Here is a 25,542-nt window from a genome sequence, read left to right as displayed (position 1 = left end):
GGGGGCCCTGGGGTGCAGAGTCGGGGGCCGTGGGGTATAGAGTCAGAGGGTCCTGGGGTGCAGAGTCAGGGGCCAGAGGTGACAGAGAAGCCATACCCTGCGACGTTTGACCTCCCTGTGCAGAGGAGGCCTCCCCGCAGCCCCAGGCTCCTCTCTACCAGCAGCTCGCCCTGTGCTAGGGAATCTTTGAGAGCTCAGCTTTTGTTCTTCTAGAGACAGGATCTCGCTCTGTCGCCCAGGCCAGAGTACAGTGGAGCGATCACAGCTCACTGGAGCCTCGAGCTCCTGGGCTCAAGAGATCCTCCTGCCTCAGCCTCTGGAGTAGCTGCTAATAGAGCTAGACATGACAATGCCTGGCGAATCTTTCTATCTTTTACTATGTAAACATGGGGTCTTGCTATGTTGCCCAGGCTGGTCTAGAACTCCTGGACTCAAGTGATCCTCCCACCTCTGCCACCCACAGCGCCGGGATCATAGGTGTGAGGCCCTGCGCCTGACCAGAGGCTCTTCTGACCTCATTTCTCTCTCTATCTCTGCCCGCTGGCCTTTGAGGCTCAGAGGAGCTGGCCCTGAGGCCCTCACCACTCACAGACTCGCCGGCCTTCCTCGTTGCTCTGCCCTGGGACCTTCCCACGACTTCTCTCCTCTCCACTTGGTTCCTATTCATCTTTCAAAGCCACCTCCTCCAGGAAGCCCTACCTGCTTGCTCCTCCCTTCCTTTGCCTCAGGTGAACGCCTGTCCCTAGTGACTTGAGCCACAGCTATTCCTGTGCCTGTCTCTCCTCAGGGGCCGCCCACCCGGCTCACATCCTCCGTGTGACTTGGCCCATCTGCACAGGCTCGTGACCTATTGGAAGGCTCAAGGAGCAATTTCAGAGATCAATTCCTCCATTGCTCTGCAATCTCGGATCTGAGTGGAGACACCCCAGCCTCTCAGGGGGTACAGCAGACCCAGGAAAGGACACCTGCCAGGCAGATGCGAGGCCACGGGAACCACTCGTGGATGAAATCCCGATACGTTTGTCTGGGCAACGTCCATCACCGCTAGGCACAGATGGCGCACAGTGCGCCCTGCCGAGGGGGCTGTATGCCACAGTCACCTGACAGCCAGGGCCGCAGGGCCGGGGTCCACACCCAGGACAGATGGACGGACAGGCCAACCGAGGCCCTCATCAACGTCAGCCTTCCCAGAGCAAAGGTGCTGCTGGGATCTGTGGCAGCTCCCCCCAGGACCCAAGCCCCAAAACCCATGTGCAGAGGCCCCTCCGAGGTTAACTCACACCAAGAAGCCTCCAGCCAGGAAGGAGAGAGTGGGGGTACTCAGGGGGTTCCAGCACAGAGCTCCGTCCCTCCTGCTCTCCCTTCTTCCCTCCCTCGCCCTCCCTCCCTCCCTTTCTCTCCCCGTCGGGCCTCCCCACTGCGCTGTTGCTCCCCCAGGGTCAGACTCAGCAGCCCGTGGCCCCCAACCTCACACACCCTGAGCCCTCAGTGCATGTCATGAACCAATGACTTTAAAATGAGCCAACCGACTCTCACCCCTGGGCCAGGCACAGCAGATTCCTTAACCCGACTGCTGCTGTTGCTCAGGGTCACTGGCTGGCTGTGACTGACAGCGTCCAGCCCACACTCCTTCCCCAAGACGTGGCCTCCCAGCTGGGGGGTCTAAGTGGGCTCTGGACCACTGGCAGAGGGAGGGCAGCCCTGGGGGCCTCGGGAAGCCGTGGGGTGGAGCACAGGGCAGGGCGACCCAGGCCTGGTCTTGGCCCTGGAGAAGGAGGAGCTCCACAGCTGCTCTCTGGCAGCAGATGTGCCTGCCAGACACCACACGCCTCCAGGCACCTCAGGATGGGAGGGGCCGAAGGTACGCCCCCATGGACGAGGGTCTTGAGAAGTGACTATTCCCAGAGACAGGCTCCTCCTGGGCTTCCTGTCTCCACCCGCGTGGGTGCCTGCCGGTGGCAACACCATCCAGGCAGGGACTCAGGTGAGGCTGGTGGTGCCGGGGCCTGCGGATGAGGCTCTTCCAGGAGACTGGGGCAGCAGTGAGGCGAGTGCGGCCCGGGCAGCACCGTGGGCCTGAGAAGGTCCTCCCGGACCACAGCCTGGAAGGGGAGTGCCGGGGAATCCTGCTGAGGAAGGGGCAGACGCCTGGGCTCCAGAGGGCTGCCCACAGGTGGGACATCTGCCTGGGGAAGGGCCTGAGGGTCCTGGTGACCGAGGACACCCGGGAGCCTCTTCACTGGAGGAAGTCGGCTCAGGGTGGATGGAGTCTGGCCAGACAAAAGCGGTTTATCCCCCAGGATGAAGGGTGCCCCCGGGAGCCCGAGGCTGTGACCAGGAGGCCCTGGAGCTGCCACAGGTGCTGACGGACCTGCACTCACCACAGGAGATCCGGCTGGAGGGCAGGTCCAGGTGGGGGCCACAAGGTCTGTCCTGCCTGGGGCCCTCAGGGTCTGTCCTGCCTGGGGGGCTGCCTGGCCCTGCCTGATTTGCCCCATCACGGGAGCGCCAGTTGGATGCCAAGTGCCAAGCTGGCACGGTTGTATCCACGGGTGTGTCCACGGGTGTGTTCACAGATGTGTCCACAGGTGTGTCCATGGATGTATCCACGGGTGTATCCATGGGTGTATCCACGGGTGTGTCCACAGGTGTGTTCACAGATGTGTCCACGGGTGTGTCCACGGGTGTGTCCACAGGTGTGTTCACAGATGTGTCCACGGGTGTGTCCACGGGTGTATCCATGGGTGTATCCTACCTCGCTGAGAACCGAAGAACTGTAAGTAGCACATTCACAAAATTCACACATCAAGCTTTTTAATTTCATTTCCAATTTAATATCATGTCTGAGTCTGTTTCTCCCGTAACACAGTCTTTAAAGTTAAGTGGGCGCGACCCACTTAACTGTTCCCACCCCTTCTGGCGCGGCACCCTCACCATCCCGGGCACCCCTCAGGATTCTTGGGACCTGGATTTATTGACTTGCTCAGAGGGGAGCCCAGCGGCCATGCAGATGGGAAGGCAGCTGCTCAGAAAACAGGGCGTCTTTATTTGTTCCCGACTTTCCTTGGCAACAAATAACCAGAGGCCGCCGACTCGTTTGGGGAAATTGCTTCTGAGAACAGTGTTATTTTTACCTCCGTCTTGCAATCCTCTCACCCACCCGGCACCCCACCGCCCAGTGCACGCAAGCCAAGTCCCGGAGCTGCCATGCTCGTCTGTGAGGAAATGCTGGAGCTGGGTCCCCGGGGCTGCTGGGGGTCCGTGAGCCCCCAGGGCCAGGCTGTGAGCTTGGTGAGTGGGTCCACGGCCGGAGGCTCCAGGCTGGTGAGGACTCCAGGCAGCAGGAGCCCCCATTGCCTTCTGGGATCAGGGCTGATGCTGCAACACCGGCCCAGTGGCCCCAGGTGGCCTTACGGCCTCAAGGACAAGTGGATGCCAGAGCCCAGGTCTCCCTGGAGGTCCCAGTTACACAGGAGTCACCAAGGCCGATGGCGGGGCCTTAACCCACACCCCGTGCAGGCCTTTGTACAAAGGTCCCCCTTGCAAGTCCTGATAAAAGGACGATGTGTGTGCAAACGTGTGCATGGTGTGTGGGTAAAGTGGCAGAAAGAGTGTCATGAGGCAGTGACGCTGCCGTCCCCACAGCCACCATCATCTCACTGATGCCTCCCTGTCCCCACGCAGATGATTTTGAAGCGAATTCCCAACATTGTATCGCTGACGAAATATCCAGTGTGCATCCAGTGTGCATTGCTAAAATACAACGGCTGTGAACTCTTCCAAAATTAGCAATAAAATTCCTCTGTTTGATCAAGTATTAAGCCTAGGTTCCCATTTTCTGGGTGTTCTTTGTACAGTTTATTTGTAAAATCAGGACTAGCCCAGGCCCCAGGCGTGGCTGGCTGATGTCCCGCCCTCCATCTGGACCCCCCGGCCTCCGCCAGCCACCTTTGTCTCCTGAATACTCTTTGCTGAGGAAACCCCAGCCTCCTCCCTCTGAAGTTCCACCTGTGGACTCAGGGGTGTCGCCTGTGGTGTTGTTTACAGGGTCTTGTGGCCTCTTGTCTTTTTTTTTTTTTTTTTTTTCCTTTTTTTAAGAGACCAGGTCTCATTCTGTTGCCCTGGCTGGAGTGCAGTCACCTGATCTGAGCTCACTGCAGCCTCAACCTCCCGGGCTCAGGTGATCCTCCCACCTCAGCCTCCTGAGTACCTGGGATTAAAGGCACACACCACCACACGCAGCTAGTTTTTGTATTTGTGATGGAGATGGGGTTTTGCCATGTTGCCCAGGCTGGTCTCGAACTCCTAAGCTCTAGAGATCCTCTTGCCTCGGCCTCCCAAAGTGCTGGGATTACAGGCGTGAGCCGCCACACCCAGCCCCTGTGTGTCTTATAAGTTTGCAGCTGTGCCTGAGGTACTGACCACTCAGAGGTGATGGCGTCTCTCTTCCTACAATGGCTGTTGCACGTCCACTGACCCAGCAGGGGTCAGAAGGCCAATCTCCTCATCTCCTTTTCTTTCAGTGGTCCCTGTAGATGCCTGCACAGCTTCCCGTGGTCCGTGGTCCCTGTAGATGCCCACACAGGCCCCCATGGTCTGTGGTCCCTGTAGACACCTGCACAGCTCCCTGTGGTCTGTGGTCCCTGTAGACGCCTGCATGATCCTGTGTGGTCAGTGGCTCCAGAGTTCCCCCGAGACGATGTTGGCAGCAGCGGCCTGGATTTCTGGTGCTGTCGGACCCCGGCCCCGATGCCACTCTTCCTGCTCCAGCTGGACATCACCACTGTACCCAGGAGACAGGGCTCCTTGCAGGGGCTGTGGGCTTTAGAGACCACAGAGTGCTTGCCCAGAGTGTTCACTGAGACTGGGCTGCTCAGTGCCTCTGGCCTTGTTTAACTGGGCAAACTCCAGGGCTGGAGACTCACACTGGAGTGAGGAGTGGGTTGGGAACCACAGGTGCTGGCAGCCCGTGGGGACCTTGGCTCAGGGTGAAGATGGGAGTTGGTGTGAGGACAGTGACACAGCCCTAGGGCCCGGCCATGCGCTCAGAAGCAGTCGCCCCTCGGGACCCTCCCCTCCGACCTCTGTCACGAGTTTCCTGGGGGTGGAGCAGAGGCTCCCGCTCTTCATAGGCCACAGCAGAAGCCTCAGGCCCCAGCCCGGGCCTGTGGTCACAGCAGGGAATAGCCACAGGCCCCGAGCTCTGTAGCCCACGGCACCCCCTGCAGAGGCCCAGCGGCTGACCTCTGTGCCGAGGCTTGACCGACAGCAACATGTCCAGCCCTGCTGAGGCTTCCGTGTAAACTGCAGAGCACACAGATCCTGTACCTCCCACACAGCACAGCCCAGTCAGGGAGCCCCAAGTCCACACACGAACCAGCCGTTTTCTCCGGGTGAGCACCCTTGCCGGGCAGGTAGGAGAGGGCAGAGTGGCGGTCGCAGGGCCGCCCCAGGCCACGCCAAGCCGCATGGAGGGAGGAGCAGGCCCAGCCTGGAGCGGTCACAGTCCCTGTCTACCTGGCAGGCAAGCTGGGGTCATGTGGAATCATATGTGGGCGCCCTCGGTCAGGAAGACAGCACCCACGGATCAGACATCGAGCGTGTTTCTCTGCAGCGTTGCCCTGGGAAGAGTGGGCGCTCAGGTCTGGTCCAGGAAGCAGCTGGGGCTGAGGCGGCCCACGGGCGGCAGGGCTGGCAGGAGGCTGGAGCCTGGTCTGTGTGTCCTCCCTGCTGGCCACACACCTGCTATCTGGGTCCTGTGGCCCTCGGGGTGTCCTGGCATGGCACGACCAGCGTGGGGAGCCGCCTCTAAACCTACTGGCTCTTGGAAGAGTGAAAAGGAAGGGCAGAGATTTGGGGGCGGAATTTTAAAGTCAATTTAAAAGGCCAGCTTAGTGGGTCTGGCTGGCTGGCTGGCCAGCTTAGTGTCCGAAATGCATTTGGAGAAAATTGCTGTGCCAGGAATCTTTTTTTAACCTGCGGATGAGGAAGGCTTGTTCTATCCGTAGTTTAGGAGTGACAGGGTTGCGCTGTGTGATGAGGTGAGTGCAATGCTGGCTCCTCATGCCCCAGTGGGGGGCCCCGGGGCCCCTGGCATCCATGGGGCCGCAGGCAGGGTCCTCTGAGGAGTGGGCCACATGGGAAGATGCAGCCTTTTCTCCATCAAGGGCTGTGCCCGCCCCTTGCTCCCCCAGCATCACAGGCCAGAGGTCTGGACCTGGCCTGGACACCTTTCCTGACGTGCCAGGCAGCCTTGGACCCTTCTTCCCCCACCCCGGGCACTCTCAGGGTGTGGGGCAGGTGAGGGGCAGACAGGAGCAGACCCCCCACAGCGCAGATCCTGCAGATGCAGGCACAGCAGGCCATGGGGTCCAGGAGGAAGAAGTGGCAATGCTGGGCACGTGGGCTGCGGGCCAGGGGCAGGATCTGAGCAGGACCCACCACATCTGAGAGACACGAGGACGCCTCACGTCCTCTCAGCCGCGTCCCTGCACCTCGCTCACCCCTCCGGGTCCTCAAGCCCACAGCCCTTGCAGGGCAGGTGAAACCGGGCGCCGTGGACAGGCCTTCACCTCCGGCTCTGCCTCCACCTCACGCCTCATCCTCTGAGTCTCCCGCCAGCTGCTCTGGCTGTGAAGATGGCTGAGCATATGGACGCACTGGTCAAATATTTGGAGTTTGTGAACTGTGTTTTGAAATTAATGAGGATTTTAGTATTCATAGACTTCCAAAATACATAAACATGCCAGCTTCTGGGGAGGATGTGATGCACCTGAAACCAACCGCTTGTCAGCAGGGCTGTTTGCTTCCGGGTGGCACCTTTAGGAGCCGGGCTCTGTGGCCACGTGTGCCAGTGCCTGTGTCTCAGGCCCTGGGGGTTCCCCTGCCTCCTGGGTGACGATGTGGCTCCCAAAGTCTCCACATCTTCCAGGGAGGATGCCTGTGCTGCCGTGACCACCTGCCCAGCCCAGATGGAGCTGCCATCTCATCACCAGCCCCCAGGGCCCCTGGCCCGGTCTCCTTGTCTCTGTGGCACCAGCCACTACCCATGGATGCAATTGGTTCAAGTGCTTATCACCCCCCAGAGCGACTCCTGAGGGCAGGGCCTCCCAGTGGTGCCCCCCACCCAGCCCAGTCCGGGGAGGTCCACTCGCTGCTTGTACGGGAGCCTTGTTTGGGGAGAGGGGCTTGTGAGGCTCTGACGAACGCCCTCAAGACCCCAGGCACGTGCTGCAACCATCTGTCCACAGCTCTGCGAGTCACCGGCTTCTCTCCTTTCCACAATTCAGGGAGAGGTCCCCACGGAGGGCCTGAGTCCCTGCAACCCACCCCCGCTTCAGGTATTAGCTTGTTCTGGGCTTCGGCTATTACCAACAGCTCAAAGCAGGAATCACTGGCTCAAAGATTATTAGAAACTTTTAAATGAAAAGATTATTTTTAGGCTCAAAGATATTTTGAAAGGAGAGAAAGCAATGTCTTAAGACATAAAGAACTGAAAAACTGCCCCACAGTGTGCCAAAACTGCTAATCCTAGAAAAACCAGCGACTCGGGAATATTAATTTTCAAACAAATAATTATTTTAACAAAATTGCCAGGTGGAACAACTTGCTTCCAACCACATCTAATTTGGTAAAATTGCTTTGGCCCAGTTGCCAGAGCCTTGGCAGGAACCAGGCTAAGGCAGCTGGGCCAGCCGTGGAGGGGAGCGCGGCCGACCCAGGCAGGGCCAGGCAGCACCAGGCGGCAGGTGTGGTCAGACGGAGCAGGTCCCACGAAAGGGCCGGGCCTTGAGCTGGACAGAGGCTGGGCCATCAGGTGGGCAGGACTGCAGGGACCAGGCCTACTCCGGGGAGCACCAGGGACAGCTTCCAAGCCACGGCCGGCTCTGGTCCCCAGGGAGGGGCTGGCTGCAGCACCAGCCGCTCCAGGGACAGCACCTGGGCTAACCCTAGAAGACACTCCAGGGCTGTGGGTGAGGCAGGGAAGGCTTTGTGACTGTCAGGACAGTGAGGCCCCGTGGGTGAGCCGGAGGCAGGCGAGGGGGTGGTTGGGAGGGAAAGCATGCTTGGTCCTTCCTTGGTGGTTCAGAGACAGTATTGTGGGGCCACCTGCTTCCTCCTCACTGGACCTGCCCTTTCGCCTAAGCAGGAGCCAGAGGGTCGCGGTGGGGGCTGGGCCCCCGTCCTCGCTGTGACCAAGGCCCAGGGATGGCTGGCCAGAAGGGGACGGCGTCCCAGCCCTGACAGAGCAGGGACGGGGCCAAGAAAGGCCCCAGAGTCACCCCCACTCCTGGGAAGACCCCAACGGTGGACTCGGCCCTGGAGGGACCACCAGAGGTGGCTCCCGACCCCCAGGGCTGGAGGCTGTTGTGAAAAGCAGGTCGTGTGGCTGATTATTCAGGTCTGGAAACTGGAATTGTCTCTAAAATGTAAAACCATCTGGACACTTGGCTGTTTCTGTTTCAGCCTTTATCCCACGTTGAGATCAGGGTAGACCCGGGAGCCAGCTGGGCGGGACGCGTGGCTCTGACACGGGGAAACCAGAGCCACGGACACGTCCCACGTTGAGATCAGGGTAGACGGTCTTGGAGCCTGCTGGGCGGGCAGCACCGCTCTGACGCAGGAAAGCCGGAGTCGCAGACCTGGATGTAAAAGCCCCATGTTTACAAAGCTTCCCGAGGACCCATGTTAACTTCTGAGCCCGGAAGGAATCATCTGCATGAAATCGGGGGTCTCAGGGTGCTCCCGCATCTTGGCGAAGACGGCGTCTGGGGCCTGTGGGCTTTGCCGTCCGACTTTGTGGACATTAAGGGGCAGGAGCGCGTGCGTGTTGCTGTTAAGGTCGGGCCCGCGGCTCTGCGGTGTCTCTCATCGCTCCCTGTGATGAGCCCTCATTACAGTTCCAGGCTGCGTGTGACGGTTTCTGTGGCAGTTCGTGGGAAGCGTCCTCACCCCACGTCTGTGGCCGGGTGCCCAGGCCGCGTGTCAGCCCTGGGAGGGGTGAACAGAGACTCACGTCGAACACTCCTGAGCCTGCCTGGAGCAGCCGCAGTGCTTGGGGTGCGCCGATGGGAAGCCCTCCTTGGTCTGCTGAACCCCAACTCCTTGTAGAGGGCTCGGGCCTCACCGGGGCTGCCCTTGTGAGTCCAGGGCCGTCGGGATGGAGGAGAGCACCAGGAGGGCAGGCTGCGTGCTGGTGGGCCCCCCTGAGGTCGTCCGCCCACAGAAGCTATGTTATCATTATCAACACGCCCTCTGGCAGGACCCCTGGAGACAGAGCTTCCTCGGCAGCACCAGGCGCTATAACCAAACCCGCGCACCAGGCAGCCGGCAGCAGGGGCCGCGCTCGGATGCAGCTCTACGCGAGGATTTTGTGCCTGGCACAGCCACTGGCAGGCAGGGATACTGTGGGTTCCCAACTGCTGTGGCCTGGTCACATCCGCTCCCTTCCCCCACTCAAGTGTCCAGACAGAGGCCGGGGGAGCTCCTGGGCTGCAGAGGTTTTATCCATCAACGCACAGCTAAGGACGTCAGAAAGCCATGTCTGGGGTGGGGCCTGTGGGCCCGTGGGGAGAACGGGCGAGGGCGTGCCGGCCCCAGAGCGTGAGCAAAGCTGCAGCATAGCCGTTGCCCCAGCAGCCAAGTGCACACCTGCCCCTCACACTCCCCACCCCCGACACCTGCGTGGCTCCCCTGGTCTGCAGAATGAGCAGAATCCGACACCCATCCAGCCGTCCCCACCTGATCCCAGACTGCCCCAGGTGCTCTCTGCCTGGGTCCTGGGTGCGTTCAGTGAGCGAGGAGGCCACGTGACTCCTCCAGGGCCACCAGCAGGAGCCAACAGGAGCTGTGGGGGCCCCAGGCCACGCCAGGGACCCCAGGAGCTTGTAGGATCGGGGCTCTGCGTAGGGCCTCCCTTCCCATGAATACCCACTCAGAGCCTACTCCTGCCTTCTTTCAATACTCTCCACAAGCCTTCAGCAAAACCAAGGTTCACAGCTTGGAGAAGGGAGGCCTTTATGCCTTTTCCAAGGAGGAGAAGGTACCTGAGGCCCAGTGGGTAGAGGCCTACGAGACCCCACAGCCTTGGCCTGAGGTGATTAGGATGCTGAGACAGAGCACATCCCTCACACAGCCGGAACCCTGACCCTGAGTCCGCCCCACAGTACAGGCTGATGGAACCCTGCAAGCCTGGATGCGTGTGCCAGAGCCTTGCACTGGACACAGAGGCCTGGCCGAGGCACCTAGGACGCAGGCCCTGCGCAGTGAGGCCTTCCAACGTAAAACCCACCAGAGGGGCTCATTCTGCAGGGGCCCACAAGTGCCAAAGGGCCTGTTCGCCACACGTGGTGGTCAGTGGAGCCATGTGAGGTTCCCCAGGGCCTCCTGCCTCCGAGGGAGACTGTGCTCGCCCTGCGTGCTCTCGGGGGCTCTGCTGAGTGCTTACTAAAGAGGCAGCAGCAGCGAGAAGATTTTAGGTTTGTTAATTTTATTATTTGGTTCTCAAACGAAGCTTCACCTCAGGGTAAGCACGAATCTGTTGGCTTGAATCTTGGCTAGGAATGGTCTGCACAAATTCAAATTGACGCTGGGGGGAGATGGCTGGTTGCCGTGGCAACCAAAGAGCCGTTTTTAATTCCGCTCGGTGAGTGGCGGCTGCTGCGCGCTGTCTCGGGAGGATGGTGGCCCTGGGTCCTGCGCTCTACGGCCAGGCTTCCCACCCCCGGAGGCCGCCATTTCCCCTCTCGGTGGGCTTCTAAGTTCAGGCTCTCAGAGTCCCCACCAAATGGCTGGAAACGAACACTCTCTCAAAAGTGCTCCAAAAAGAGGCAGGTCCTGCCCGAGACACTAGTGACATGAGGCCATTGTTCCTCCAGAGTTCAGTAATGACAGCGAGGAGTCCCTGGCAGCCACGGCCCCTCCAAACTGGGGGCTGGGGAGGGGCTCACCCCCGGAGAGGGAAGACGGGGCTGGACGCTTATGCCTGGCGAGGGAAGGCAGGGCGGGGGGCTCACCCCAGGCGAGGGAAGGCAGGGCTGGGGGCTCACCCCAGTCGAGGGAAGGCACCCGTCACCGTCCTGAGCCTCCTGCATCGGCCTGACCTCCAGCTCTGTTACCCTGCATGAGGCAGCGTCATCCCTGGGACTGTTTCCTGCTCTCCCACAAACAGCCGGCAGATCCCAAAGCCACAGGATGCGGAGAAGCGTGGTCCCCTGGCTGAGGCCTTGCAGGCAACACAGCCCACTCTCTCTGGGTAGGGGTGGGCCCAGCCCCCACTGTTCCTTCCCTACAGAGGCAGTAGCCGCAGCTCAGGCCCCGAGGTGGGACTGTGGCAGGAGCAGGCGGCCACCCACGGGCGCCCCACATCTTGTGTCCACCAGGAGAGCCCCTCAGAGGGAGGAAGCCACATCCGCTACTAAGAGGGCCGAAAGCTGCTGGGGGGAGGCAAGGTTTTGGCCCCAGCCCCAGTGTTTCGGAGGAGGTCCAAGTGGCCTCCCCAGTTAATGGGGCCAGGTTCCCCCGTTAATGAAACCCCAAACTGACCTTTCCGGAAGGTAGGCAGAATCGCAGAGCAATGGGAAGGGCTGGAGGGTCCCGTGCACCCGAGACCTGTGAGCTGGGGCCTCGGGTGCCAAATAAATGACAAAGCCCTCGAGAGTCGCCTCAGAAGTGGGGTTCTCAGTGCTGTCAGGGCGACGTCCAGCAGCTGTTTCTTTGGAAGGTCAGTGTTGAAGCCGTTAGGATTTGTATCAGGAAGAACTGCCCCACCCCGTGCCAGCCCCACCTCCACCAAGGCCAGCTGGGCTGCGTTCAGACTGCCTGGCCCTCCGCAAACCCCTCTGCAAACTCGGCCATTTCTTCTGAGAACATGTTTCCTCCCACAGTGAGGCAGGAGCCACATGCCTGCTTCTGTGTGGACTGTGAGTTGTGTGTTCTGACAGTTTTAAACCATCAGAAAAAGTCAAAAGAGGAATAACCCTTCGTGGCACATCCGTGGGTGATGCTTCGTGGCACACCCCTCGCTGGTGTGCTGCCCGCAGTGCTGAAGCCGGGAGGAGGCTGCCCTGACGGAGAACGCAGCTGGAGGGGCTGCAGTGGCCAACCCTGGGCGTCTGCTTGGCAAGGCTGCTGTCTGCAGTTTTCCATCGAGCACTTGCGGAGTTGCTGCTGAGGAAGGGGTGGTGTAGACGCAGTGACCATGACCAGCACTTGGCCGTCTGCACTGTAAGTCGAGGAGGCCCGCGGGGAGCTGAGCCTCCCTGAGGAGGAAGGAATCATGCCTGGGGCAGCAACAGCAGCTCCTGCCTGCGTCCCTCACGGACTGAGCCGACTCCTCAATTCCTCGCAGTAAAGCTCTTCACCTATGTAACTATGTATCATGTAAACAGGAACGTATCCTCCAGCTCTGCAACTCTGGTGGAATCCAGGCCATACCTGGTGAGACACCTTAATAAACACGTAAATAGACTGCCGTGCTGAGCACCTACACCCACGAGGCAAGCATGGGGCATTTTCTTGGCTAGGAATTCCATCTTTTTCACCACGAGACTCGTCATGGACTTACATTTTGAAATAGCAGTGTTTGGGTTTGTTAGGGTTTTAAATTTCATTATTCTTTGCCTTATTTCCATTTCCTGGTCTTTTCTATCTTTTTTCTTTTGTTTTCCTTTATTGGGGAGGTAAGAGTCAGGAAGGCAGGCGGCACCTCACCCGTGTGTCTGCAACATGGACGAGATGCTTCCCTCCGGCCAGGACTGGAAAGGTGGGCCCTGTGGCCAGCCAGTGCCACGGCCAACCCTGCAGTACAGAAAGTAGAGGCTTTGCTGATAAACAGCCAGCAGAGAGAGGGCCGATGGGGCCATGACATCTGGGGGCAGGGCAAGTGCTGACCTCCCCGGGCTGCAGGGCAGACGGCTGCCGGCTCACCTTCTGAATGCCGCCCAGAGGCCTGCATGATCCTCCAGGGCAGCAGCTCCTTATCCCGTCGCACGGCGCCCGGAGACTTCTGGAACGCACAACTGCAAGTGGGGTCTAACCCGCAACTGGAAGAGCACAAGACTGGAAGAGCACGTGACTGTCCGTGCCTCGGTTTCCCCATCCACAGGCGTGCCACCAAGACTACCATGTGGGGCTGCTCAGGAGACAGTGCCCGGTCCCCAGCACCACCCCAGAGATGAGGCCTGAAGCAGGTGCCTTCCAAGGGCAGCTCCAGGGAGGGGCTGGCAGAGCAGCAGGGGAGGGGCCCGGGGGGCAGCTGTGAGTGGGCAGGAGATGCCCAGCGCCCCCACCCCTCACAAGACTGAGCCCCACAGACTCCACCCGAGGGCAGCTCTGGGACACGTGGCAGTGCCAGCTCCCCAGGGATCCCTCTCCTTCACCCAGGTTAGCACTGGGTGTGGAATGGGGGGCAGCCCTCCCGGGTCCCAACCACCACGTGCGGGGGCAGGGGGACATTCACAAGCCAGGGGACCTGTCTGCCTCAAGTGCCGGACCCCAGGGCCCCCACAGCACCTGGTAACCTTCTGTGTGTCCTACCCGGATACCAGGGGCCTTCAGGGCTTTCCCTTGGACAATCTTTCCCTTTGGAGCCTGTGGGGGCCCAGCCCAGGGCCCAAAACCAGCTGGGACTGAGGGGGGTAGTGGGAGCTTCTCTAGGGCCTCCCAGAGCCTGGCTGGCTCCACCACCTCCCTCTGCCTCCACAGCACCTTCGAGAAGTTCCCCCGCAAAGCCCTCATGGGACTCAGGGCAGGGCTCGAGTCCGTGTGCAGGGAGAGAAACAAGCCAGGGCCCCCACACCAGCCGGGGCCTCCTCTGGGCCCCAACCGTGATATGCCAGGAGCCCCCCGGGAAGACAGGTTGACCTGTGCTCAACTTGGTACCCCTCACCTGGAGCAGTCTCCGTGGTGGGAGTTGCTGGGTGCAGGAGTAAGATGTCATGGAGACCCCTGGCCTGGGGGTGCTGGGGGCAGAATCCTCCCCTCGCTGCTGGCCCCTTCCCAGCCCGCTTGTCCAGGACCATCACCCAGGGGGTACCAGGGGGCTCTGGGGCTCCAAGGGGAACAGTGTCCAGGGAGTCAGGGCGGCCAGGGTCTGGGGTGCCTGGAGCGTCTCCAGCTGGGAACTGGACCATTGCCTGCCTGGACCCTGTGTCTCTCAGCTAGAGTTCAGGGCCCATCACAGTGTCCCCACAGAGGGGCTCTGGGGACACCAGCTAGATGGGGGAGTGGGGCCCTAAGGGAAGCGGAATGCTGTCACCCCTGCATCTAATTCTGCCTCTGTGAGTCTTCATGACAATCCCTCACTAGTACATCCTTCAGGCCCCTCAAAATCCATGGCAGCAGGGCCTGGGGATCCCCAGAACAGGTGTCAGCGCCAGAGAACCTGGGGCAGAAGCAGCCATGCAAGAGTGGAGGCCAAGGATGGAATAGGTGGAGGAGGAGTGGGGTCACCCAGGGCCAAGGAGGGAACGAGTGGAGGAGGAGTGGGGTCACCCAGGGCCAAGGAGGGAACGAGTGGAGGAGGAGTGGGGTCACTGAGGGCAGTTCCTGAGACTCTTGCTGAGGTTGCCACCAGGCCAGCATGTGCCCCAGAAAACTGATCTTGCAACAAAAACGGGAGTGGACTTGGACCCACCTTGTCCGGTGGTAGGAGGCCCCTGGGGGCAGGATAGGGGCCTGTGGGCTGTGCACAGAGCCCACACCTTGCTGCAGGTGAGGCTGGGCTGTTTGGCCCCTGGCACCCCAGCCTCCACACTCACCTTGGCTCTAGGTGCCCGGCTCTGTGGCCTAGGATGCAGGAGGGTTGGGGTGGAGGGACGGGGACGCTTTCTGCACAGCCACGGGCCCTGTCTGTCTACACCGGCTGCGTCTGCCCTGCTGACTCACACTCAGACGGGTTCAGGACAGGTGCACCTCGGTTCTGGCAGATCTGGACTCGAGAATGTTAATAAAGGATGGAAAATTCCGGCCAAATTCATTTTCTTGTGTATATTTCTGTTCTTGCAGCTTCTCCACGAATGGAGATCTCCTTTGGGAATAACACAGGGTCGTGCAGTCCGCCCCCCGGCGTTTTCAGGCGAGGGTCTGGGGCTGGGGCGCGAGCGCGGAGCCGGGTGTCTCTTTAAATGCGCTCTGCAGTGTGACGGCGGCCGCCGGCTGGAAGAGCCATCCCCGCCCTGCGGCAGGAGCCCGCCCGCCGCCATCGCCCGCCCTGGTCCCCATGGTTACGCGCCTGCCTCCGGCCCTGGGTCCCCCAGTCGCCGAGGGAGGTACTCGCAGAGGCGGCGGCGCTGCTGGCCGGGCCGGGGCCGCCCGTGCGCCGGGCGGTGACTCACCGGCCGGCGCCGCAGCCCCGCAATCTGTTGATAACTCGCTCCCAGCTCGGCCGCTGCCCTCGCGAATGGAGAGCGGGTCCCCGGCGAGGGGAGCGCAGCGCGTCCGTCTCCAGGAGCGCGGCCCGGCGGCCCCGGCAGCCGCTTAGGCCACAGCAGGTGGGAAGGACCAGAGGGTCTGGGCGCGGGTCTGGGCGGCGGGAGGGACGCGCGGGGCCGTGGCTCGGCAGAAACGCTCCCGCCCCGGGGTGACGCCGGCCGCGGGGAAAGAGGCTCCGAGTAACTTTCGGCTCCGCTGGGGCGGGAGGAGCAGCGGATAATCCAGGGCCCCCGCCCCGCGCGCCCGGCCGCAGCTCGAGCCACATCCAGGCGGAGCAGGCGCCGCGGCCGGGCTGGGGCGGGCGGGTCACTCGGTGCCCGTTCCCGGTGCAAACGCCTCGCGCGCCTCTGGCTTTGTGCAGCCCCAGACGGCTGAGTTTGGCTCCGGAGCCGGGAGCGGGGCGCAGGTTGATTTTTAAACATGGAGAAGGAGACGCATCTGCCGCTGGCACGTTCGGTCCGAGCCCCCCGCCTCCCCCCGTCCCACCGGCACCGCCTCCACCAGCCCCAGGCGCAGCCCCCAGGCCGCCGCGGAGGGGAGGGAGCGACAGGGGCCGCGGCTGCTCGCCGGCGGGGTCGGGGCTGCGAGCTGCCCTCCGCGGGGACCCTCCTCCCGCCCCGCTGACCGCCGCTGTCTTCGCAGATGGGAGCAGCTCTGGGACTGCGCCCGCCCCGCCACGGTCACCCTGAGGCCCGGGCCCGGGAGCGCGACCTCCTGCCCGCCGTCTGGGACTTTGACCTTCCGGAGGCCATGGAGGCTGGCGGGGAGCAGGGCGCGACCTGATCGCCTCCCCCTGGAGCCTCCTCCAGCGGCGCTCACGCTTCGGTAACTTTGCAGCGCTCATGGTGAGTACGGGGGTCCCGGGGGTCCTACGGCTGGGGCTGGGCCGCTGGGGGGGCTCCGCCCGTTCAGGGACTCCCAGGCTGGAAAAGTTGTGGAGTCGTGAGCTGGTGACCCGGCTTCCGTCCGGGCTCAGTGCCGGGGTGGGAGGCTGTATGCGGTGGGGACCGGGGACAGGCCGCATGTCTTGGCGCCTCTGCTCCGGTGGCTGGGTGCTGGTCATACTAATGAGTTGCAGGCATACAGCAATGTCGAATCATTTAATCAATGGAGGTGTCCCTCGCACAGAGCGAGGGAGCCCTGTGAAAACCTGGTCTGTGCCTGGGCTGAGGTCCCTGCCACCCCAGGCCCCTCCAGCCTGGTCACCAGCCCCCCACCCATGCCACCATGCCAGCCCCTTCCCATCAGAAAGTTGATGAAAGGCAGTGGGGACAGACGTAGGTGGGCTTCAGTGGAGGCTGTGGCGGAGAGAAGGCGGCCGCACACAGGACAGGCACGGGAAGGGTGTTTCACCGGGAAGGGGCTCGTGGCTGGCAGCTGGCTGGAGCGGCAAGCCGGACCCATCCTGAGTCCCTCCCTGAGGCTCCAGCAAGCTTTTGCTGCAGTTGCTGAAGGTCTGGGCTCCGGGAGGGCTGACAGCTGAGTGCACAATGCATTCTGTGTGCTGGTAAGGGGCAGCTGACAGGCGGTGGGGACCCAGGGCACGTGCAGAGAATGCCGATGGCCCCAGAATGTGCGGCTGCCACAGACGCCGGCTGGCGTGCCTCAGAGCAGACCCAGTGTTCCCTGTGTAAGGAGCCATCCGTCTGAGTCACTTGTTCATTTTCTTCTTGTTCCATTCAAAATGTCCAAGCAAGAGAGATGCCTTTGCCAACATTCAGTATCATCTTCCAGCGGCTGCTTCACCCTGAGGCTGGCCGAGGCCTCCGCACTTACCTTTCAGACACCTGACAAGGTTGCGTGTCCAGCACCCGCAGCACCTCAGGAGGCAGCAGGCTGGCCCCAGGGCTCCTGCCCACCCCCGGGCTCCCACCTGCCTCAGGAACCATTGCTGTTGTCCCACAGGTGCCACACCCAGCCCAGCCCTAGGCCTCCCGGTTGGCAGAATCTGTGGCTTTTCAGCCTCAAATTCAGGCCCTTATTTGCAAAATGGAAAGCTGTCATTGACAGAGGACAGTGAATGGAGAAGGGCTTCTGAAGGTGGGGGTGCTGCCGTAGCCCGGGGATCCGTCTCATCCCCTTCCTCGCCTCCTCCTCTCTAACCCTTGTTCCTTCTACGAAAAACTGTGCAGGGGCCTCCCCAATCCAAGAAGGGCACCCTCCCGTCACAGGCTGAGCCTGTTCGTGCAGTGTCCTCTCAGCTCCGGGCTCCTGGTAGAACTTCCTGCTATCACCTCCTCGGCCCAGGGCCACCCGGTCCCAGCCGGCCTGGCAGCCCAGAGCTCCTGCTCATCCAAGACTGTGAAAGCCTGTTGAGTTTGATCTGCCTGGAGAGTGTGGCATTTCAGCAGCTCACTGGGTTTTTATTCACAGCAAGTAACATTTGCACCAGAGAGAATCTCTGAAAGGGACAGAAAGCGTGTGGCGTTGCCCTCCTGTGCTACATCAATCTGGTACAGCACTTTTCTGCATGTGTCTCCAAGTTCACAGTGTAGATACCTGGGCAGGCTCACCCCATGGCCGTGGGGTCTTGGGAAGGAAGCCTGGAGGCCGTGGCCAGGGCAGGGTGGCCCTGACTCTGCCTGTCCCATTGCTGCGCTCTGGGGGACTCCTGACCCCTGCCAGGGGCAAGTTGACTGCTGAGCTCCCAAGTGTAAGGGCATAGGGCACAGGTCACAGGTCAGATTCTTTGGTGGCACCGCTCCTGGCCGTGCACGAAGGCATGAGCCAGCCCTGGATTCTGAGCTGCTCTCCAGCAGGTTGGCTGGCCCAGGCCGTCCTCCCGAGAGGCTGGTTTGTCGGCCCATGGTGCTCTACAGGATGGACCGTTTGCTCCCCTCTGGGGGACCTGCAGGCCACGTGCCCAGTGGTTAAAGCTGGGGCACCTCATTCTGCAAGCTGTGTCTCCGTCACCACTGTTAACAAGCAAAAGCAAACGTGAACTTGCCTCTGTCTCCGCAAGGGGTGCCGTCAGGACTTAAGTTCCAGCAGGCTGCGAAATGGAATAGGTGTCCCTTTGCACCCTGTAACCTCACACTTAACCCGGAGAACAGTTGTTCACGAGGAGAGCCAACGGTCAGTCTTCGGAATTAGATACAGCTGCAGAGCTTTTGCCTTCCCTGTGACCATTTCCCTCAGAGGATGGGAGTCTGGTGGCCTCACCCTCGGCACAGACTCTCGCTCTCCTAGTAACACTGTTTGTGGCCAGAAATTAAACAGAATAATAAGATTGGCATGACTGATGTGGTGTGGTGTGTGGTGTGGTTGGTGTAGTGTGGTTTCTGTGGGATGGGGTGGTGTGGGTTGGTGCAGTGTGGCTGCTGTGGGATGGGGTGATATGGGCTGGTGTAGTGTGGTTATAGGGTTGGGTGGTGTGGCTGGTGTAGGGTGGTTTTGTGGGGTGGTCTGGGTTGGTTTAGTGTGGTTGCTGTGGGAGGGGCAGTGTGGCTGGTATACTGTGGTTGCTGTGGTTTGTGGTGGTGCAGGCTGGTGTAGTGTGGTTGCTGTGGTTTGTGGTGGTGCAGGCTGGTGTGTGGTTGCTGTGGTTTGTGGTGGTGCAGGCTGGTGTAGTGTGGTTGCTGTGGTTTGTGGTGGTGCAGGCTGGTGTAGTGTGGTTGCTGTGGTTTGTGGTGGTGCAGGCTGGTGTGTGCTTTCTGTGGTTTGTGGTGGTGCAGGCTGGTGTGTGGTTGCTGTGGGAGGGGGTGTGGTGTGCAGATGTCGTCTGGCCCTTTGTCGCTACTTTCATTCCACGATTGCAATATTTAGGTGCAGCTGGGGGCATGAGCTCACCCTCCCTCAGTGCTCAGCCCCGTGCTGGTGGCACCACTGCTGGTCAGCATCTGTGTTCTGTGTGGTCACCTGAGAGCTGCCAGCTTCCTGTGAGTAGGGTGGAGGCTCTCAAAGGAGACTCAACAGAGCCCCTTCCAGCTCTCAATTCAGGGCTGACTCTGGGTCATCGGAGATGCTGTTTGCTGCATCCTGCGGGTTCCCAATGCGTGAATTGAGTGAGAGGCCAAGACTGACCTGCTCCAGCTTGGGCTGGGGGACCCTAGAGACCTGGTGTGTGTGGGGAGCTCCTTGAGTCTAGCACTTCATTTCCCACCTTCGGAAAGGACAGGTGCCTTCGAAACCGCCAAGGAGACGCGGCGGGTATCTGAAGGGTGAAGACCTCCCACTGGAAGTGACAGGCTCAAGGGCAAGGCCAGGCTCCTGGCGGTGCCCCCAGGAAGGGGAGTCTCGGAAGCCGAGGGTGACGAGGAGCCTGCACTGCTCCCCGAGGCGGGCCCGCGCAAAGTCCACCCTGAAGAGAACCAGGATCAGGTCCCGGCCCCCGGGCGGGTTGTGGTAGTTCCGGAGCTCTGAGTTTTGAGGAAGTACGTGAGCCGCCGGTGGTGGGTTTATCTCTGCTGCAGTTTCACCCCACAGCCTCTGCCAGGAACGGACGTTCAGGAGACGGGAGGGGCCTGGGACGCGGGGCCTCTCCCAGGGCGTAACGATGGTCAGTCACGTTTACGAACATTTCAGAGCCGTACTGAGTTCTTCTCACCTGGCTGCTTTTTAGTCTAATATCTAAATTACTAAAAATGGCTACATTCTACTTCCTTCATCTCACGGCTGGAAAGCTTGTCGTCCCACCTCACATCTTCCCGAAAATTAAGAACTTTAAACAAGTAACTACCAGTCTAGAAAGAAGGCGTCTGATATTTTAACACATTTTTTTCCAAATCTCTTCAAAACTTCACTAGCCCATCTACCCCTCCAAGAAGAAAATCATGACACACCTTACAGACGTAACGCCGACGACAGGTCATCTGTGCTCTGGAGGAACGCGTTCTTCGCCTCTACCTTCTGTCTTTCCCTGGAGCACATCCGTGGAAAGTCGACAGATCCGTAGAGGCAGTTATTATTTTAAAGGCAGACGAGGGAATACATCAGGCTCTCAGGAAATCAGTCTTTGTTGGCACAGAACCAGGAAGTAAAACAGAGAGAACCCGAAAAAACAAGAAAGAGAACCAGGAAGAACCAGGAAGAAGCACCTGAATGAAGGAGAAAGAGGAAGGAAGGAAGGAAGGGAGGAAAGGAAAGGAAGGAAGAGCCTGAACCTGGAAGAAGGAGAAGGAGGAGGACTCGAAGCACCTGGGAGGATATGTGTTCCTTCCTCAGCCAGTCGGAGCTGCAGACCCGGCCCGGGACGCCTCACCCTCCGGGAGGAAGGTTCCTCAGCCAGTCGGAGCTGCAGACCCGGCCCCGGACGCCTCACTCGCAGGAAGGAAGGTTCCTTCAGGCAATGGCATCCCCCAGGTTTGAAGAGGTCACTTTCCCACCTCTCGCTGCTGCAGAAAGGTTAAGTTTTTATCAGAAAATTCACACATAACTTGACTGACTGCTTTCTTCTCATCTTTCCTCCTTTATTTTTGTCTTTAACACCCTGACCCACTTGATTTGCAGAACACACCAAGGAGGAGACCTCCAGTGAAAATGAGGGGAAACAGAGGAGGAAGTTATGACTTCAAGAAAGAGGAGACACAAATAAGCCGGAACACGAGTCCCCCGCACGCCGAGCTCACACGCTGGCAGGACTGTTGGCTCAGAGGCTGGCGGATGGGAGCTGGAAGCCCGCCTTCCCCAGGGGAAGCAGAGACCTCTCTGCATGGCTTCTAGAGCAACCTGGGCCACGCTGCAGGCACAGAACCAAGCTGGCTTTCCGGCCATTTCATCTGGGCCAAGAAGGTCGGGGCCACCTTCATCCGCCCCTCCCCAGCCCCCTCGGGTCCTCTGAGCCGCGTTCTTCGCCCCCCAGGAGCCCGGCTGCATTCCGTGCTGAGGGTCCGGGAGCTCTGCTTCTGTGGCCTCGCGGGGGCTGATCAGCCCACCCCTGTCAGCCAGGCTCTGTTCAGCCACAGATGAGACCATCAGGCCCGGGGAACACTCGCAAAGAGGAACCTGTGCATGTGCAAACTTTAAAAGACAACACACGTCTCCACTGCGCGTGACCCACTTGGAATTTTAAATGTCATCTCTGAAAATACAGAAAGGCACTGTTGATAACTGTAATTTGGAGAAAAGAAAAGAAAAAAAAGAAACCAAAGCAAATCACGTGTCTGTTTCTTATAAAACATTTTGTTGACCCACGGATCATTGCACAGGTGAGGACCGTGGCCCAGGCCTCCAGCTCACGCGGCAGCTCCGGGAGCGCACACCTGCCCTTGCCACCTCAGTCCGTGTGACGCCTCACATCCTGGCCTTCAGACGAGAAGCCCCATGCCAGGCAGCATGGCCCCCGCTGTCACTGGAGCTTGGGCGGCGTCCTCCCAGCGCAGCCGCACCTTGGACTCACGCTCTGACGTGTTTGCCTCCTGCATGAAAAGCAGCTCTGACTGGGCTTAACACGAACGGGTTTGTGTCTGTGACGAAAAGCCGCAGATGGGAGGCTAAAGTCTCCTTCTGGCCCTGGGGATGGAGGCAGCGGGACAGGACGCGGCTCGCGGGCACCAGGCATCAGGGCGTCCTGGCTGCCATCTGCGCCTCCGTCCACCGTGGCTCCACCCCCCGCCCCCGCCCCTGCAGCTGAGCAGGAGTCTGAACCCTGCAGGAAGGCGCGAGGCGGCCACAGCAGCCCCAGACAGGCCGGGGGGGACGTGTGAGGGCCCGGGCAGACCACCCCAGGATACTCAACACAACAGATGAGAACGAAGTGCTGGTTCCAGGCAGCTCACGGAGGAAATGCTCCTGATAGACTCGGAGAGGGCTGGACACGGAGTGGACCCCACTCTCGTGGCTTCTCTCACGGATCTGGGTTTGCAGCAGCAGCTCGTGGGGACTGTGTAGAGTGTTCATGTTTATTTTAGACCCTGGGTCAATGTCATGGAGGAAAAGCCATTGACTCTCGTGGAAGAATCCCGGAGACAAGAATCTCGGGCGTCGCTCGCGTCCTGTTAAACCTTCAGTTCTTCTACCCACATGGGGTATTCCCCACCTCCCAGCAGCAGAGAACTCACTGGATAACCTGATGTCGGGATTTGGCCGGGAAAGCGTGCTTTTCTGTGACTTTGGAGCTGTTTGCAAGTGGCAGGAAGCGGGCGCGTACTAAACCAGCAAACGTGGGACAACCCGGCACTGCCCGAGCCAGGCGAGGGCCCCCATGCATCGCCTCCCGATGGCGAGTGCTCTAGCAGCCAGAACACCAAGGAGGGGTGTGGGAGAACGTCCACAGCTGGCCGGGCTGTCCCTGGCCTCTCTGGGGAAGCAGGAGCCCCAGCTGGAGCGTGGACCAGACACTCACCCCACAGCTGTCACAGGAGGCAACTGACACTTCAGGCTCTGGGCACTCAGGAGACTCCGGACAGAGGCCCGCCCAGTTCACCTCTTTACAGAGTGGCAGAGTGAGGGTGGGGCTCTCCTGGGCCCTGACCCTCCGGAAAACCCTCAGGGGCCTCTGTCCAGGGTGGGCCTCAGAGCCGAGCCTGAACCACAGGGCGCTCTCTCTCTGTGGGGTCCCGGTGTCCAGGAAGAAATGGGCAGATTCTAAACACTCCCCAGAAAGCAAAGTGTCTGCTGTCACTCCAGCTCCGCGGCCTCACACCGACGCCAGCTCCTCTCCCAGGCGCCTTCGCCCTCGCACAGGTCCAGGCCCCTCCTCCCAGGATGCAGGGCCCCTCCAGTGCCCACCTGGCCAGTGCTGCCTAAACTCTGGGACAGGGGACCTATTTCGGACTTTGATTACCAGCCCGTCCCTTGGCTCCCCAGAGCGCCCTCTGTCCATGGTGGACACTCTCTAGCCAGCCAGGGCCTCGTCTTGGCTGGACGGACAAGAAGTGTGGCCTCAGGAGGGAAGCAGGAGCTCTCGGGCCGCTGGCTGCCTGCGTCCCGACACAGGTGACACTGCCTCCACCCATGACCCTTCACGTACAGGAGGGTCCCTGTCCCCTCTCCACTTCCCACCTCACTCAGCTGGGGCTATCCCAGAGGCCCAGCCGGCTGCCTCCTCCTGCCCCGATGCCCAGGGCAGCACCCACGACGTGGTCAGAGCTGCCGGAGCCTGGCACAGGTGCAGCGATCACCAGGGGCTGGGGAGGGGCTGGGCGGCTGCAGCCCTCACCCCTGCTGGCACCCACCCACAGGGTTATTACAGGAACATGGCACCCACTCCGAGGGGCACACTCGCCTGCCTGACGTTCACAACTAAACACCACACACTGGGGCCCTGAAGCAGACGTGTTTCCCACAGTCTGGAGGCTAGAAGCCTGAGACAGAGCTGAGTGCAGGCTGGTGCCCCGAGGCCCCCGTCCCGGGCCTGTGCACGCGTGTTTCTGGATTCTGGTGCCCCGAGGCCCCCGTCCCGGGCCTGTGCACGCGTGTTTCTGGATTCTGGTGCCCCGAGGCCCCTGTCCCGGGCCTGTGCACGTGGGTTTCTGGATTCTGGTGCCCCGAGGCCCCCTCCCCGGCCTGCGCACTCCTCTGTGATTCCCTGGTGAACTCACCTCACTCACCTGATGAAGGAAAGATGAAACCCCATCAGCTCCGAGCCTTTCCAGCTGGGGCGATTTTCCCCCCGTCTACTCTACCACAGAGAACACACATTCCCCTTTGAACTCTGACCCTGAACCCTCTTCTTGGGCAGTGAAGCAGGTAGCGTTGTTGCCCTCCAGTCCAGGTCTGTTGGTGCCCAACGGCCTCCACTCTTTCTGCATCTCACAGACGCTCCTACAGGATCCTCCCGGGAGATGTTGACAAGCAGGGTTTCAATGAGTGTGGGGCTCCCGGTGCGGCTGGGGGCCATCCCATGGGTTTCCCTGCCTCTCTTAAGGCCCATCCAGACCCCACCCAGCCACCCCCAGGCCACAGGAAGAGAGGAGGCTGGAGGCAGGCATCAGTCGGCCGAAACACCGTCTCAGGAGTCGGCCTCAGAGCCACACAAGGAATCCTTTGGCCAGCAGAGCCGATGGAAAGCGAGGACAGACGTCGCTTGGTGGCCACATGAGGCCCCTCCCGTGCACTCCCTGAGAATCCAGACGCAGCCTGACCGTCCTGCCCCAGGCAGCCCCTCTCCCTGAGACCCCACACGAAAATGCCTGGAGCGGCTGCAGGGGAAGCCGAGCCCCAGGGGGATGCCCGGGCGACGGCACCACCCACAGACCCCTCCAGTCAGTCACGCACGTCTGCTTTGCTTTCTCCTCAGGATCTGAAGACAGTGCTCTCCCTGCCCCGCTACCCAGGGGAGTTCCTGCACCCCGTGGTGTATGCATGCACGGCGGTCATGCTGCTCTGCCTCCTGGCCTCCGTCGTTACCTACATCGTGCACCAGAGGTGAGCCTGGCATGGGCAAGGGCGCCCACTGTGCCCAAGAAACCTGTTCTTACCTTCAAAGGCAAGTCCCTGAAGGGCAATGTCGCTGCCCCCTCATGTAGCAAGAAGTCCCTGAAGGTACAGCTCAGGTCTCCAGCCAGCTCAGACTTGCTTGGCAGCCTGGTGCCCACCACACAGCCGAAGGGTGGATGGAGCTCAGGGAAGTCACACCCGTCTACTCAGGCCTCCGTCAGGGTCTTCTTGACAGCATCCCCTGTGTCCTTAACTGGGTGAAATACGTTCTTCCAGAAGTGGGTGCAGTGCTGGTCCAGGTGCCCGGAGAAGCTCAGGTCCCCCGGGTGGTCACTGCGGCTGGCAGGGCCTCGGAGAGGCACCGAGAATATGAGGGGTCCAGCCGCAGTCAGGGTGGGCATGTCCACAGCCAGCCACGGGCAGGGGTTCAGGTATGTCTGAGGCTAAGGTCGCCTTGGTCACGGACAGAGCTTGGATGCGCCCAGGGCCACAGTCTCATCAGAGACTTGGGCGTACACAAGGCTGTGATCGCAGGAAGAGGCTTGGGCAGGTCCGAAACTGTCATCTCAGCTGTAGCAGAACATGGGGGCCTTGATGGTTCATCGACGGTAGAAACTGACTTCTCAGTTCTGGAGGCCAAGGTCCCAGATCAAGGCACCCGGGACGCTGTGTCTGCAGAGTCTGGAGAGGGCCGGCTCCAGGCTCACGGACGGCGCCCACTGCCTGTGTCCCTGCCTGGTGCCCGCCCCTCATCCCGGCTCCAGGCTCACGGACGGCGCCCACTGCCTGTGT

The 25,542-nt window shown here is 60.8% G+C and overlaps 1 protein-coding gene and 1 pseudogene across 1 annotated transcript in view; one reads left to right on the top strand and one right to left on the bottom strand.

Moving 5' to 3' along the window:
- Positions 1 to 7,812: 7,812 nt before the first annotated feature.
- Positions 7,813 to 14,021, bottom strand: LOC111522080 (annotated as a pseudogene).
- A 1,235-nt stretch (positions 14,022 to 15,256) lies between these two features.
- Positions 15,257 to 25,542, top strand: part of ADGRA1 (adhesion G protein-coupled receptor A1) — a 44,991-nt gene continuing 34,705 nt past the window's right edge. Inside the window, exons 1-3 of the mRNA XM_023185831.2 lie at positions 15,257 to 15,491; positions 16,075 to 16,277; positions 24,611 to 24,738. Of these exons, the coding sequence (XP_023041599.2) occupies positions 16,275 to 16,277; positions 24,611 to 24,738 (131 nt within the window). The 5' untranslated portion in view covers positions 15,257 to 15,491; positions 16,075 to 16,274. The remainder of the gene's footprint in view (positions 15,492 to 16,074; positions 16,278 to 24,610; positions 24,739 to 25,542) is intronic.

This window comes from Piliocolobus tephrosceles, chromosome 9 (assembly GCF_002776525.5).
Source record: "Piliocolobus tephrosceles isolate RC106 chromosome 9, ASM277652v3, whole genome shotgun sequence".
NCBI classification, from domain to species: Eukaryota; Metazoa; Chordata; class Mammalia; order Primates; family Cercopithecidae; genus Piliocolobus; species Piliocolobus tephrosceles.
This window is presented reverse-complemented; position numbering and strand designations above follow the sequence as displayed.